The following is a 14,197-nucleotide window of genomic DNA, read 5'->3' as shown; positions in this document are numbered from 1 at the left end:
CAGCTTTCATATAAAAGATGTACAGGACGAGAGTACACGTCACTTAGAACAACAATAATAAATAAAAGTGTTATAATTTCATCTTTCTATTTTATATATTAGTATTTTTTTTAAGACAAGGAATGTGATATAACTCCACCAACCCCATGGTTACACTATCTACAAAGAGAACAAGAGACATACTAACCTTTTTTTCCCCTTTGCTATATAGATGCCATCCTTTGGCCACTTGAAATGGACGCTCTGGGCATACCAGAACAAATTAACGATGGCTTTTAGGGCCACAGGGAAAGTCAGACTTTTGTTCTCGGGTTCTGGCAAAGCGTCAGAGATATGCCCGACAGGTTCGTCGTCTGCAAAGAAAAGAAACTCGTGTAACCTGGACTGGTCCATCGCCCTTTGTTATTTATTCCTTTTACATTGTGGATTGTCCAGGATTTTCGTGATCGTAGGGGTAATTTATGTTTTAGTAGCCAGACCTATAGTTTGAAATGTCTTCCTGCATTTCTCGTTCATTTTTAGGAATGATGATTGATTAATTGATTTGATTTATTTTACCTTCCTTATCTGCCACTCTCGGCTAATCGCGAAGATGGGGATGAGGGATGATATGATGATTTTGGCGAAGGAACTCACAAAGTTCACCCATATGACAATCCGGGATTCGAACCCGAGAATCCTGGCGTCGTTGTGAGCTGTGTGAAGAAAGGTTGACCTTTGCGTGTCTTCAAAAGGGATTACCACTTGTACCCCAGGAACAAAGATCCAAAGGGGGCCTATGAAAAGGTTATAAATATTGCTCAAATTATTACCTACAGATATCGAACTCGGGCCTCTGAAACCGCTCCCCCTCCCCCCCCTTCCCAGAAACGCAAAACGAAGGCCACCATTTTGTTTCTTTTTCAATTTATACACACATTGGCTATAGTTAGAACAACTGTGCAATTTGACTCTGTGGGGAATCGACCTCGAGACCTCTTAATTACAAGCCAGCAACATTAACCAAGAAGCTAAGCAACAGGCTTTTCGATCATTATACTCAAATAGGCTAATCGGTCATACCTTATGAAGTTTACATGTATTCCCAGGATTAGTACAGATATCGAACTGGTGGTCTCCTATAGACTGTTGGCCTCCATAATTCTACACAATATGTACAACCACAAATATTGCCACTTTTGTTAATGTGTACTATTTGCCGGTCGCAATTATATTTTAAAACACTCCACGTTCGAGTGTATTAAATGGAATCACACACTAGAAGATAACAAAAGTGCAAGTTTAAATTCGGGTTGCATTGTCACAACTTGACCAGATACAAATATATATATCATACATAATGCAAAACTTGGCATAGTCAGAAGGTTAAAAACTTCCCCCAAAACATGTTACAAACCGCCACATTCTCTATATCGCTTTGATATAAGAACAGAAATAACGTCGTTATGGAGGTATCAATTTGCTGAAGTCGTGTAACATAACATAACATAATGCTAATATCAAGTCATTAAAATAGGGGACGTCAGTATAACTTTGATGCAAAAAACACCGCGCAACTCGCATCGTTCGACATTACAGCACAAAAATATATCTCGGGGACACCCGGCGCTTGGCATCTATTTAATATCGCGATACAACAACAACAACAACAAAAATAAAACACCCACGTCCAGCGTGGGGCAGCGTCGCATCTGATATAAAAACACCATGCAGCCGTTTCACCAAAAACGCGAAGGCATCCCTTTGAAATAAAACTCCTTAGGTTTCATCCTGATGCAGGTATCTCGGGGCAAGCCCAACCACCTACCGACCTGTTGGGTGAGAAAGAGAGAAAAGGACTTGAAAATCTGCTCCCCCCAAAACAGGCAATAGCTAGGTTGGAGAGTTCAATTAACTACTAACCGATCTCGAACTACGCACTGGTAATGGTTAGGCTGGATCTCTAACCAAAATCGAATATATAAAACACTATCGCTATGATATTAAGCCACAACAAGAGACACTGCGCGGCCGGTACGGGGACAGTGTACGGGGTGGCGTCCTTTGATACAAAAAAACAAACCATGTGGACGGTACACCACCAGCACAGTGTTGAATATAAAAACGCTGTACAGCCCACATCCCTTGATATATCCACATAACAAAAACACCACAGGAGTGGGGATTTTGAAAAAAAATTAGCCGCATAAGGTTAAGTTACATCCTCCCAAAAACATTTAAACATGGACACCAGTTGCCAGCTATTTGGGCTACAAACACATTGACACCTCTTGCCACCTATTCCGTATAGAGGTTATCTTGCCTCCTATCATGCAGCTGGAGAGAAAGCATTGCTTTCACTCTGTTCCGAAGAAAGCTAATCTTAACACCTTTGACTCCTTGGTGTCCTATACCTACTGACGCGTATCGCACATCCATGTAAATATGAGATTTCAGAGAATACCTCACTATAGTACACATACTTAAAAGCCGAATCACACGGAACTGGATATTCAGTTAGTTGGCGCTGAACTGGCTTCCTGCCCGTATGTGATGGCTGCCTGGCTGGCTGCTTGACTGGTTTGGAGGAATAGGACATGTTCTAATAGCTACTGGCGTTCCTCGACTGGATTCTGTGGAACAGCCAATCAGAGCAAAGTTTGTCCATGTGAAGATAATCTGTGAGTTTGAAAAAGGGATGTTTTATGTCTGTGGTTTCTGAGTGTTGGCTGCGTTTGTTAGTTTCTCGACAAAAAAAGAGAGAGATAGAGATGACGTTCAGTGCATTCGTGTTCAGTTCATTGATATTTAGGTATTTAATAAAATCACAAAGCAGTAATTCTCCTACAAAAGTCTTCAAATTGCTCGTCCATCTTTACAGATTGTCTGCTCTGCGCAATGTCTCAAGTATCGTGTGAAACGAAAAGTAGCAAATGGGTAGCCAGTCCAGCGCGAGTCTCGCTACCGATACGAATATTTTGGAAGTCTGTAGCTTCATGTGACTGCAGTTCCGGATCAGACGTCCGCTAGGAGCATTCGCTTCATTCGATTTCTTACTCCAGTTATTCTTAACCTGAAAGGTACGTGTAATATACAGACGTATTCTCCGAAATCTCATTTTTACATTGATGTACGATATGCACATCACGATTTGGTATCATAACTGCCGTCACAATCCTCAAAGCTTCCCCGTTCCGATGGAAAACCCAATGCTATCTCATAGGGAAAAACTACGTGACGTGTTTGGACTCAGTCTTGCTCAGTGACGTGTCACTAATATGGATCATTCTTTTATTTTGGACCTAACACACACAGTATGTTTGACTAATTAGCAAACCAGGCAGCCAACCTTACCTATGGCATTGTTGCAGGAGCGACTGTATACCATGCATTGGTTGGCCGACCTCTGCGCGATCATGGCCAGCTCTCTATCCCACTGCTGGAAAGAAAAGAAATACCCAACATTCAATGTCGTACCCATACAGCTGGTTGGGGGTTCAAATCCCCTCCAAAATCACAAAAAAAAAATATTATGAAGTATTTTCCAGCATTATTTCTCATCTATAGGGAATCGCAAAGTCGTTTTCTTATTAACTGGCTAGCAACAAAAACAAATTTTCTTTTGCTAATTTAGACCACGTTTCGATCTTACGAACCCAAGAAAATCGACATGGGGCCTCTCCGATGGCGAAGTGGTTTCGTCATCGGATTGTAATCAAGGGGTTTCGGGTTCAATGGAGACACATAGTGGTTCGGATTCCACTTGAAATTCTAGGTCCATTTCCTATTAGCCTATTTGTGCATAAAGTGAAATTAAAACAAAAACTCAAGAAAATTGACATTCGTATACCTTACTTAAGCACACATGTGCATTAGTTCGGAAGAAAAGCAATTAGGGAGTCTTAGGCATTTAGCTACAATGTGATTATAAAAAAGATTAGACAAATTTGTACAAGAACACCTGTACATTTTTAAAATTTGTAACAGAATCGTCCCTCTTATATAGGTTTCCTATTTTTCTGCAACAAAATAGTGGAAATTATTAGAAAATCTCATTTTTAAAAGTAGCGCTTAGCCACCGATGCGCTGCATGTTATTGTGTGAAATTGGGAAGACTAAAAGATGGATTGAGGGAATTATGGTGGGGAGTTAAATGAGCACGGTTTACCTTAGGTTAAACTCCAGTTATTCTTTAACTTAAAGAATAACTGGAGTAAGAAAATAATTCATTTTTGTCAGCAGCCTCACGTGACTGCAGCGGCGCCGCCTATTGGCTGCAGTTCCGGATCGGACGCCCGCTTTATTCTATTTCTTATTCCAGTTATTCTTAACCTAATTCTCTGCAAGGTATATGTAATAATTAAACTTATTCTCCAAAATCTCATCTTTGCATTGATGTACGATACACGTCACAATTTTGTTTCATAACTGCTGTCACAATCATTAAAGCTACTCCTTCCATTGGAATATCCAATGCTATAGTACAGGACAAAACCACGTGACAACTTTGTTTGGAGTCAATCGTGCTCAATTGTCTTCTGTTGACATCACCACTATTATGGTTCATTGTTTTCCCCTTCTGTAAATTGTACTGACGGGATCTAGGCCTTCATTTTTGCATACTTTAGCCTGGCAGTTGCCATAATGGCTACAAGATATAGAGTTATGCTTGACTTTAACACGAAAGTTAGAGTGATTCATGCGAATGAGCGAGATCATGAGGATGTTCAACTTTCATAATACTCAAGTGTACCATGCACTAAAGACGAAATCGGAAATTTTGAAGCTGAGGGAAAACTTACAAATGGTTAAAATTGCTCCTACAGGAGTTAAGGAGATAGGGTCGCTTTTGTTTGTTAATGTATGCAGAGGCCAGTGGCGTACGCAAGCGGGGGAGGGATGGTTACCGGGTTTAAACCCCGCCTTGAGCTTTTGAAATATTATGGAAAATGTTGTAGAAAAAATAAAAAATTGCTAATTTATCACAGTCAAAGATCTGCGACAGTAACAATAATAATAATACTAGTAGAGAGGCAGCACTTCGTTCCTACGCGTCAGCAAAAATTCGATGCGACTGGTGTTATGTTACACCCGGTGTAGCGGGGTACGAGCGATTTTATTGTTGAGTCAGCAGAACGTGTCTGATCACGTTGAAGGCATCGGAAGCGGTGGGGGAGGGGGGTCAATGGATTTGTCACGTTGTTTCTTGATGTATGCTAACCTAACACGTGCGTATGTTTGTTTGTGTGTGTGTGTGTGTGTGTGTGTGTGTCTGTGGAGGAAATGCGCGCGCAACCATTGCGTATGATGCAAACACATGAAGAAATGATTTAAAGATGGCGCCGAATTTTGCTGTACCCCGAAAGCTTAGCGGCTAAGGTTATTGCTCTGTAAAACAAGAGGCGTCGAGGGTTCGATTCCTGGTAGAGTCAATATTGATTGATTGATAGATTGAGTTAGTTTTTTTTAAAAGTCCATTTTATGCACGGTAAAACTTACAGGATTGGACCTACAGTTGAAAAGTGGTGATTCGGACCACTATGTGCCTCCACCGAGTATCGAACCTGGGACCCTTTGATTACAAGGCGACGATGTCAATATTGAATGGTCTCGATTAGCCTGTGTGTACATAAAGCCAACAAAATGGTTGAGTTCGCAAATCGAGTTGGGTTAGTGGTTAATGTTGTCAGATAGCAATGAAGAGGTCGCGGGTTCGATTCTATAGGTAGTTAAATTAGGCCAATTGTTTAGTCCCGCCATTATAGGTCCCCGATTAGTCCATCTGTGCATAAATAGTGTTTGAATAAAATCAATATGGCGGCCTTGGGTTAGTGGTTAATGTTGTCGCCTGGTAATGAAGAGGTCGCGGGTTCGATTTTCTAGGTAGTTAAATGAGGCCAATTGTTTTGTCCCGCCATTATAGGTCCCGATTAGTCCATCTGTGCATAAATAGTATTTGAATAAAATCAATATGGCGGCCGCGTTTTGTGTTCAGCGGCGGCGGCGGCGGCGGCGATGGAGCGGGGCGGCGCGGCGCGGCGCGGGGGGGGGTGTTTTTTATTCCGCGAGATGTTTTAACCAAGCGGTTGAGGGTTCGATTCCCAATGTTGGTGAAAATTGAATATTCAATTGTATTTGTTTAAAATTTCCGATTAGCTTTTTGTGCACAAAGAGAAAATGAACTAATTGGAAATAGGATGTTTATGCTGTAATGAAAAGGTCCCGGGTTCGATTCACAATGTCAAATTGGCTGATAATGATGTTGTTTTTAAAATAAAAAAAAAGAAGTGTGTTGAGTCCCCATTAGTATTTATGCAGGAACAGATATTAAAAATCAAAACAAAATGCATTTTGATTACAACGCAAAGACTTTACCGCTAATGTATAAACATAAATTAGAATCTGTTGTTTTGCCGTGTGGGGCCCCCAGTACCGATTAGCTTAAATGCATAAAGAGTAGGTCAAATAAGCAAGATGGCCGTCACTATTGTTTTGTGATCAAAGAGGAGTCACAGGTTCGATTCAATCAAAGGAGGCAACATTCTATGTTTCAATTCCATGTAAAAGTCTAAAGTTATGTTTCGATTAACCTCAATGCATAAAAAAGAATTAAACAAAAAACAAGCAAAATGGCGACAGATGTGATAAAAGAAAAATTGAATTAGTTTTTTTATAGTGACAAGAAAAAATAGCGAATCACTGTTAGAAATAGAATAAAAATAAAGATACTTGCCTTTGCGTGTCCAGCGCTGTGCAGAAAAGCTCTCATGCTTTATCTCCGACAAGTCCACAATACACATTTTTTTTATTGTATAGTTAATTATTAATGTTGTTATTAACACAGATTCTTACCAGTGTGAAGAAAAGCTCTCATGCTTTATCTCCGACAAGTCCACAATACACACTTTTTCATTATATAGTTAATTATTAATGTTGTTATTAACACCGATTTTTACCAGTGTGAAGAAAAGCTCTCATGCTTTATCTTCGACAAGTCCACAATACACACTTTTTCATTATATAGTTAATTATTAATGTTGTTATTAACGATTGTTACCAGTAAAAATATAAACCATGAGGATTTTTAAAGGGGTGATAAGTGAAAAAAAAAACCAAGACATATATTTTATCCCTGTTTATTACCAATATTTACAAAATTCAAAAGAGCCGCACACACACACACATACATGTGTAAAATGTTTATATTGTGTCACCAGTTTATCAGCATGTTATTTAACAAGTTTTTATTCTTCAAGTTTGTTCACTCACCCACATAAGGAATTGTGTCACTATCATATCCATTTTCTGCTGCAACCACTGAATTAAAATGTTTCACTATTTTTTCCACAAGCATGTTCTCGCAAAAAACAAACACTTCTTTGGAAAGTCTTTTTCCGTCGATGTTTTGTATAGACAAAGGCTCAGGTTTTGTACATCCATGTAGATGGGAAAGCACAAACTTCTCCTTATTACATGCATGGACAGGGGAAATATCTGTGCAACCGAAACATTGTTCGCGAAGGTCGAGAATGCAAGATTCCACACAGTTTCCAAAATATGATTTTAGATACGGCGACACTGTTTCACACATAACTTTCGCATGCTCGATGCACACAAATATCTTCATAAAGTTCCGCCACGAACTTTCTGCGATGAACACTATCTCCAGGGAACCGTAAGCTGGTTTCTTCCTTATAATGATCTGACGGCGATTGTACAGTGTGGTTATCAGCAATTCATGTTGCTCACTTAGTGGGTAGGAAACACGAGGCTGCTCACCTGGAATAGCGATGTAATTGTCGATTACTGGAAACAATTCCTGAAGAGCGTGCCACTCCTGCAACTGTAGTTCAACACCGGCCGCCCCGCTTCTGTGTAGCCTGACCACAGGTTGGAAATCCAGATGAGAGGAAAGTCCGATTGAAATAACCTTTGTTTTCGAAGCATTCAAATAGTAGACGTGATCAAATAATATCGACTGGCGTATAAGACTAGTTACTTGTTTTTGTTCTTCAGGTAAATGCTGATCGCTCTCTTTCTGAAGAACCCCATTGAAATTAGTGTACGGTTGAAATCTTTTTTTCAGCGGCATCGAAATAGAGGATTCCATGACTAAGAACTGCGAGATACTGCATGTCGCAGCGTGCAGGTATACATTTGAAGAAATGCGTGGGTGTGTTTTTGAGACGCATGCGCGCGTAGCAAACCAAGCATGTGCTGGACAAAAAAGGTGGAGGGGGGCGGGGCTTTACAAAGATCAATGGTGAGAGAAAAATCAGCAGAATATCATAAACGTCATATTGAGGAAATATTGGATAACAAATATTAATTAATTTAATTAAAGCATCAACCGCATTGTCGATCTGCAATTAGGTTTATAGACAGGGGGCAAAATTGAAAATATCGACGATGTTCTAGTATTGGATTGTTTCTGTATTTCCATCGGTATAATCCTCCACCACATTTGAAGCATACTGTTTTATCCTCTTTTTGAATGTAAAATAATCCTGCTTCGGACAGAGCTACAAACGGGAATTCTTTTGATTGCCAGTTTCTGAAAGAGGACAATCTAGCATTGAAAGATCCCATCTCTGGATATTGCGTCATTGTTCTGTAAAGACACAAAACAAGATAAAGATTATAAGTAAGCTGTTGTAAACTGTAACGCTACAAAATTTTTAATATACTATTAGGACTATATGTAACTTGTATAAAATTTCAAACAGTATTTACTGTCAATATTTTCTAGTATACGTACCGAGTATTATAAATTTAATTTACGAGTCAGCAAATAAGTTGTTATAATATTGTCGTTTTTTATCGGTACTGGGAATAAAATTTGAAATTTATGCATGGGTTTACCAGAGGCTCTATGGAATAAATACAGAAAACAGTAATGCCCACAGTACACAGACCCGTAACTTTGTATCTCATGAGTGTTGTACGTATAGAATTTAGAGTTACTTTCCAAAAATCGCAAATGGTTATGCACATGTGGAGGTTTTCCGTAACTATCAAAAAATTCCCCCCGGGAGTTACTGTCTATGTAAATTGCTACCCAGTGCTTCCCGGGGCTATCTTTGGGATCTGTATTTACAATCAACGCTGCTGGTAGTTCCACATGTACAGGTAATTCATTAGCTGCGAAAACCCCAACATGATGATTGTCAAAGGCTCTATTTGATATTAACCCGTGAAGCAAATTTAAAGTCGACAGCATTGCTGGACACTAAATAGTAATATTGTGAAACTCACCTTGTTATACAATTAATCCAGATGAATATCTCTTTGATTATTAATTTCCATGAGAGCGTCAAATTCAGAGTAGATAACACAAGTCACAGTAGATTCCAAAGCCGATTTGAAGTGGACTTCCAAGCTAACAGCCCCTTGCCGTTGAAGACTGCAGTGGGATATGGCACTTGCAGCTGCGTCTGGTGTTATATCGAAAACAAGTAATGCGTATCCCTGGGGGTATTCCTCTCGCGATATATTGTTTCCTTCATCCATATAGTGTATCCCTGTTCCAGAGAATAATGTGTGATATGCTGTTATGTACTTGTTGTTTTCAAAGTCTGGTTGAAGTGGTTTGCCGGGAATTTGGACTCCATCAACATATAAAGTAAAGAAGTTGTAATTGAAATGTTGAAAATTGAATGGGTTTGTAGACAGAGTGCCGTTGAATGCATCGTTGGTAACAAACCCCACAACTAATCGTTTCGGAAGACGTCCAAGTATCACATTGTAAATTGTTTTTGAAACAATATCTTTTGGAATAGTTACAGCTTTAAGTTGTACTCTTGTTAGAGGGTATTTTGCTGTATGTTTTTGCAATATGCGATTGTGACTAAGTTTGATGGAATAACTGACCGATACTTTTCTCACATATAGTGTAGCATCCAGAATTTCCACTTTGCCTTCACTGTCATCTAATCCCATCAAGCAGAAAGTGTTTTTCGAAGGAATTAGTTTTATTCGCATTTCCACTCCAGTGATCAAAAATTTCTCTTGATTGAAAATATCAGAATGCAAGTAACCAAACATATCAAATGTTTTACTCTGTTTTGTTAGTTGGTTACGTTTTGTAAAGCCTTTGTTGTCTTCCGAAACGTTATCAAAAGCGCCTGCTGTATCCTTGTACCACAATGCACTTTGGAGATGAGATGATTTTGCAGATATGTCATAGTTCAGTGCTTTTTCAAAATAAGACCTGTATGGGTGCATGTGAGATGGAAACGAGATGAGTTTGTTATTTAAGTAGATTTGTACTTCGCTGAACATTGCATTGAGAAAATCATTGACCGGCTCAATTGTTTTATCTGTGGGTAGCAATAACTGACCATTCGCTTTTACAATTCTGGCATCTATATTCAACATTGTGTGTGCTAAATCCATATAATCATCACCATGTCCAGGTATTACAAACTCGGTGGGGGCATTATCTGCCAGAGAACTAACAGGTTTGTATCCGATGGTGTGGTGTTCTAAGATGCTTGTCTGAGTAGGTTTTACCGAGAAAATATCCAATTCACTTTTAAAACACTCACATGATTTCTCCCTAATTAGCGCCATATCTAATCAAAAATATCTGATGTTATTTGAATTTTCTTACGGTTGCGTTTGGTTGTTTTCTTGGTGTTTGTATTGGCACTGGATCTCTTCTTTCTCTGAGCGGTCCTTCCAGTTCGCTGTCCCGAAGCAGAGTGATTCCTTTTGAAATGTTTATGCCCCTGATAACCTGAACCAATCATTTCTTTTACCTTTGTTTCAGCTTTTCTTTTAAGATTTGATCTGGCATCCGAAATTCTGGATTGTAGTGACTGTTTTAGGGGTGTTTTGTCTACAACATCACCTAACACATTTACCCCTGTTTTTAACATTTCTTTCCCTACAGCTTTCGCTCCTTTGTTGATAAGAGGCAAAGCTAACGGAAAAAGTCCTCCAAGAAAACTTCCAATGCCATGTCCTTTTTGATAGGCAGCACCGTAATATATGTTACCCACACCAGATCCAGCTTGTTGAAAATATGGGTCATTCATAATCAGAGCTTTTCACCACAACATCTAAAATGAAGTTTCAAACACACTAGTCCGAAGGAGAATGGGATGTGTGCACCAGTGCTGTCCCTTAAGTCAATTTCTATTTGTTCGAAATTATGTTTCTGCACTGGGATGTAATGTGGTGAATCGAAAATTTGCACACCATCACTTCCAAAAGTATGTTCCATAGGATTAATGTTTATAATACGTAATAGAGGGGCGATAGCATCTCCCACCATATGTGATTCCCCAATATCTGTGTAAATATACATCTGGGAAGGAATCTCTCTCACAACATTTGGAGGCGAGCGTCCAATTTTTACTTCTGATAGATCATCGGTCGGTTTAAAACCTAATATTCGTGCCAGTTGAGGTGACAATCGTACATTTATGTTTCTCTGCTTGGTAGATATATCAACAGTCACATGTTTGTACGCAGGATGATTTTGGAGACTAAAATTTAATGTTTCAGAATATTTATTTATTTATTTATTTATTTAATAGAAGATTCCAAATACAGCGTTAGCCATTTTACATTGGAACGATTTTATAGAACATAAGGACAAAAAAAAATAATAACATAATACAACAAAAAAAATAACAGAAAAATTACATGTGGTTAAGGGACTTACATACTTTTAGCTAACTTTCTTCTAAAACGGTCCAGATTTTCAAAAATGTCTATTTCGCTTCCTAGATTATTGTATTCACTGGGCAGTCTATGGAACAGAGAGCGCTGGATGAGGCACAATCTCGGCTTCTGAGAAGCAAAAAGTAGAGTGCTTCTTGTTGAGCGGGCAGGCACACGAAAGTGAATTTCCTGAAGAAGGCGGTCACTTCTGATGTTGCCATTCACTATTTTGTGTAGAAATATATAGTCAGCCAGTCTATGTCTCTCTTGAGGAGTTTGGATATTTAACATTTGCAGGAGGATGGACTTTTGCAAGTGTTTTGTGGACGGAATTCGGTGTCGAACAATGGCCAGGAAGAAATTTAGGACGGAATTTAGTCTATCTGAATTTGAGGGGCATGCCATAGACCAGATCGGAGAACAGTATTCAATTTTAGGTGACACAAAAGATTTGTAAAAGGTGCTGAGGGCAGTCAAGTTGTTTATTTCCGTGAAACGATAAAGAAGACCCAGCATACGCATTGAACCCCTTGTGACTGTAGAGATGTGCTCAGAAAAGGAAAGTTTCTGCAACAATGCTGTTTATAGATGCGTAATAGCCTTCGGATATTCGAAGTTCGTTCCATTTGACATCATCCATAGATTTATATTGAATATAGTTGTTAAATTTTGTAATGTTTAGTATTGAATAAGGATAATGCACTTCTACCAATGCCATCTCCCATTTGTTGGTGTCCAACTCCACACGGTTCTGAAGCTTTGTGGTGTAATTAGTTAGAGTATTACTTGGGAAATATTTCATGGAACTGTTACTAGGCAAAGTAAGGTAGAAAGCGTTTGCTTTTCTCATGATGTGTTATGAAGGTTATTTGTATCACTGATGAGAATACCTACAAAAATTTATGCCTCTCTCTCTCTCTTTTTTTTTACTCCAAAAACGATGCGCTAATCCAACTGTCAAATAATCTGGAGCAACCTTTCCAATGAACTAACAACTTTTTACTGGCTCCTTTACCTTTGGTCGCAAGGATTTTATCAATTTCATGCATATCCGGTAAGCGGACCAGTTGGAACTCTTCCGTATAAAATGTTCCATCGATTTTATGTCCTTGTAGATCTTTTAATTCATACACTTGAGGATTTCTTTTCAAAATACGTTCCACCACAAATATTTCTCTTGTCCAATTTTCCATGTAACCTTTGTCAAAGCGTTTTTTGCTTTTTGTTATTTTCACTGTATCTCCTATTTTGAATGGCATCTTCAATGACAATAGTGGAGATGAATCAGATTTGAGTTTTTTGTCATACATATTGTGCCATACTTTCAAAACCTTCTCAGGAGTAACATCTGCTGGTGCCATTTTAATACTCGAGTGAATTTTATGATTATAAGCTTTCAAAAGCTTTGGGAGTACATTAACATAACAGCTGGTTCTTTGCTTAGTAAAATACTTCCACATGCGTTCCTTTAAAGTTCTGTTGAATATTTCAACAATACTAGCTTTAATATCAGGATTCTTTGTTGTAAAATAAATTACATTTTGTTTTTTGAGATATTCCTGCACAATACTGTTGGTAAACTCACGCCCTTTGTCAGTTTGTAATTTCAAAGGTTTTATTTTGCTTTGTTTGAAAATTTGCTGGAAAGCCTTTTTTATACATACACCAGTTTTATTTTTTACAGGGACAGCCCAAGCATGCCTGCTAAAAATATCGATAACTGTGAGTATATATCTGTACCCTTTGTTGTGATTCCGCAAACTCTGCATGTCATTCAAGTCAGCCTGCCATTGGTCATCGATATTATGCACAAAATAAAAGTTTCTCGGAAATCGACGCTTTACAGGTCTATGCAAAGTGTATGCAGTTTGCTTTGTCAACCAATGTTTGATTGTTGACAATGGTATGGATTTTTTTACAGCTTTCCATAGTGTTGAAGCTGTAGAATAGGATGCTGGATGAGATGGATTGTACCAGATATTCTCTAATATTTTTTCGCTCATGGTTTTTATCTTGACCAAACTGGAACAGTACGTTTACGTTTGTGCCCTGGAAATGATGATACAAAAGAAATTGGTTCCTTTTCTTCTTCTTCTTCTTCTTCTGCTTCTGTTAATTCTTGTGCCTCTTCTTGGTTAGCTCCGGACAGCGGAACATGGCGTCCGGGGTTGCCAAAAACAATCTGTTGAATAAACTCCTGTCTCCGGGGGTTTCCAATATATTCTTGAGGAATATTAGATAACGCCAGAGCTCTATTGAACAGTTGCCACCCAACAGGATTGCTTGTTTCTCGTGGTCGAATTATATCCGATACTAGATCGACAATATATGAGCCTTCAATTTTATTATTGTTAATAAAAACTGCCCCATATTTATCCCAATCAATATTACTATTATGTAAAAGACGTTCATACAACAGTTCGGCTTTTCTACGATACATGCTAGGTGTAGCAGCTAGAATTTCTTCTTTCATATCAGTCAACTTCTCAGTAGATTCTGTAATCGGTAGCGACACAGGTTCTCTTTGTTTTCGAGTAATAGACAGAAA

General features: G+C 38.7%; 1 protein-coding gene across 2 annotated transcripts in view; it reads right to left on the bottom strand.

Annotated features, from left to right (window-relative positions):
• The window catches only part of LOC145996987 (venom allergen 3-like), a 45,868-nt gene that overhangs the window by 11,222 nt on the left and 20,449 nt on the right, over positions 1 to 14,197 (bottom strand). For both annotated transcript variants that reach the window (XM_083133586.1, XM_083133587.1), the window contains 2 exons: positions 3,334 to 3,418; positions 188 to 353 (listed from right to left, as the gene is read on the bottom strand). In XM_083133586.1, coding sequence (XP_082989712.1) covers positions 188 to 353; positions 3,334 to 3,418 — 251 coding nt within the window. The remainder of the gene's footprint in view (positions 1 to 187; positions 354 to 3,333; positions 3,419 to 14,197) is intronic.

Source organism: Lepisma saccharinum, chromosome 13 (genome assembly GCF_977018435.1).
Source record: "Lepisma saccharinum chromosome 13, izLepSacc3.1, whole genome shotgun sequence".
NCBI classification, from domain to species: Eukaryota; Metazoa; Arthropoda; class Insecta; order Zygentoma; family Lepismatidae; genus Lepisma; species Lepisma saccharinum.
The sequence above is the reverse complement of the archived record's forward strand: the minus strand, read 5'-3'. Positions and strand labels throughout refer to the sequence as shown.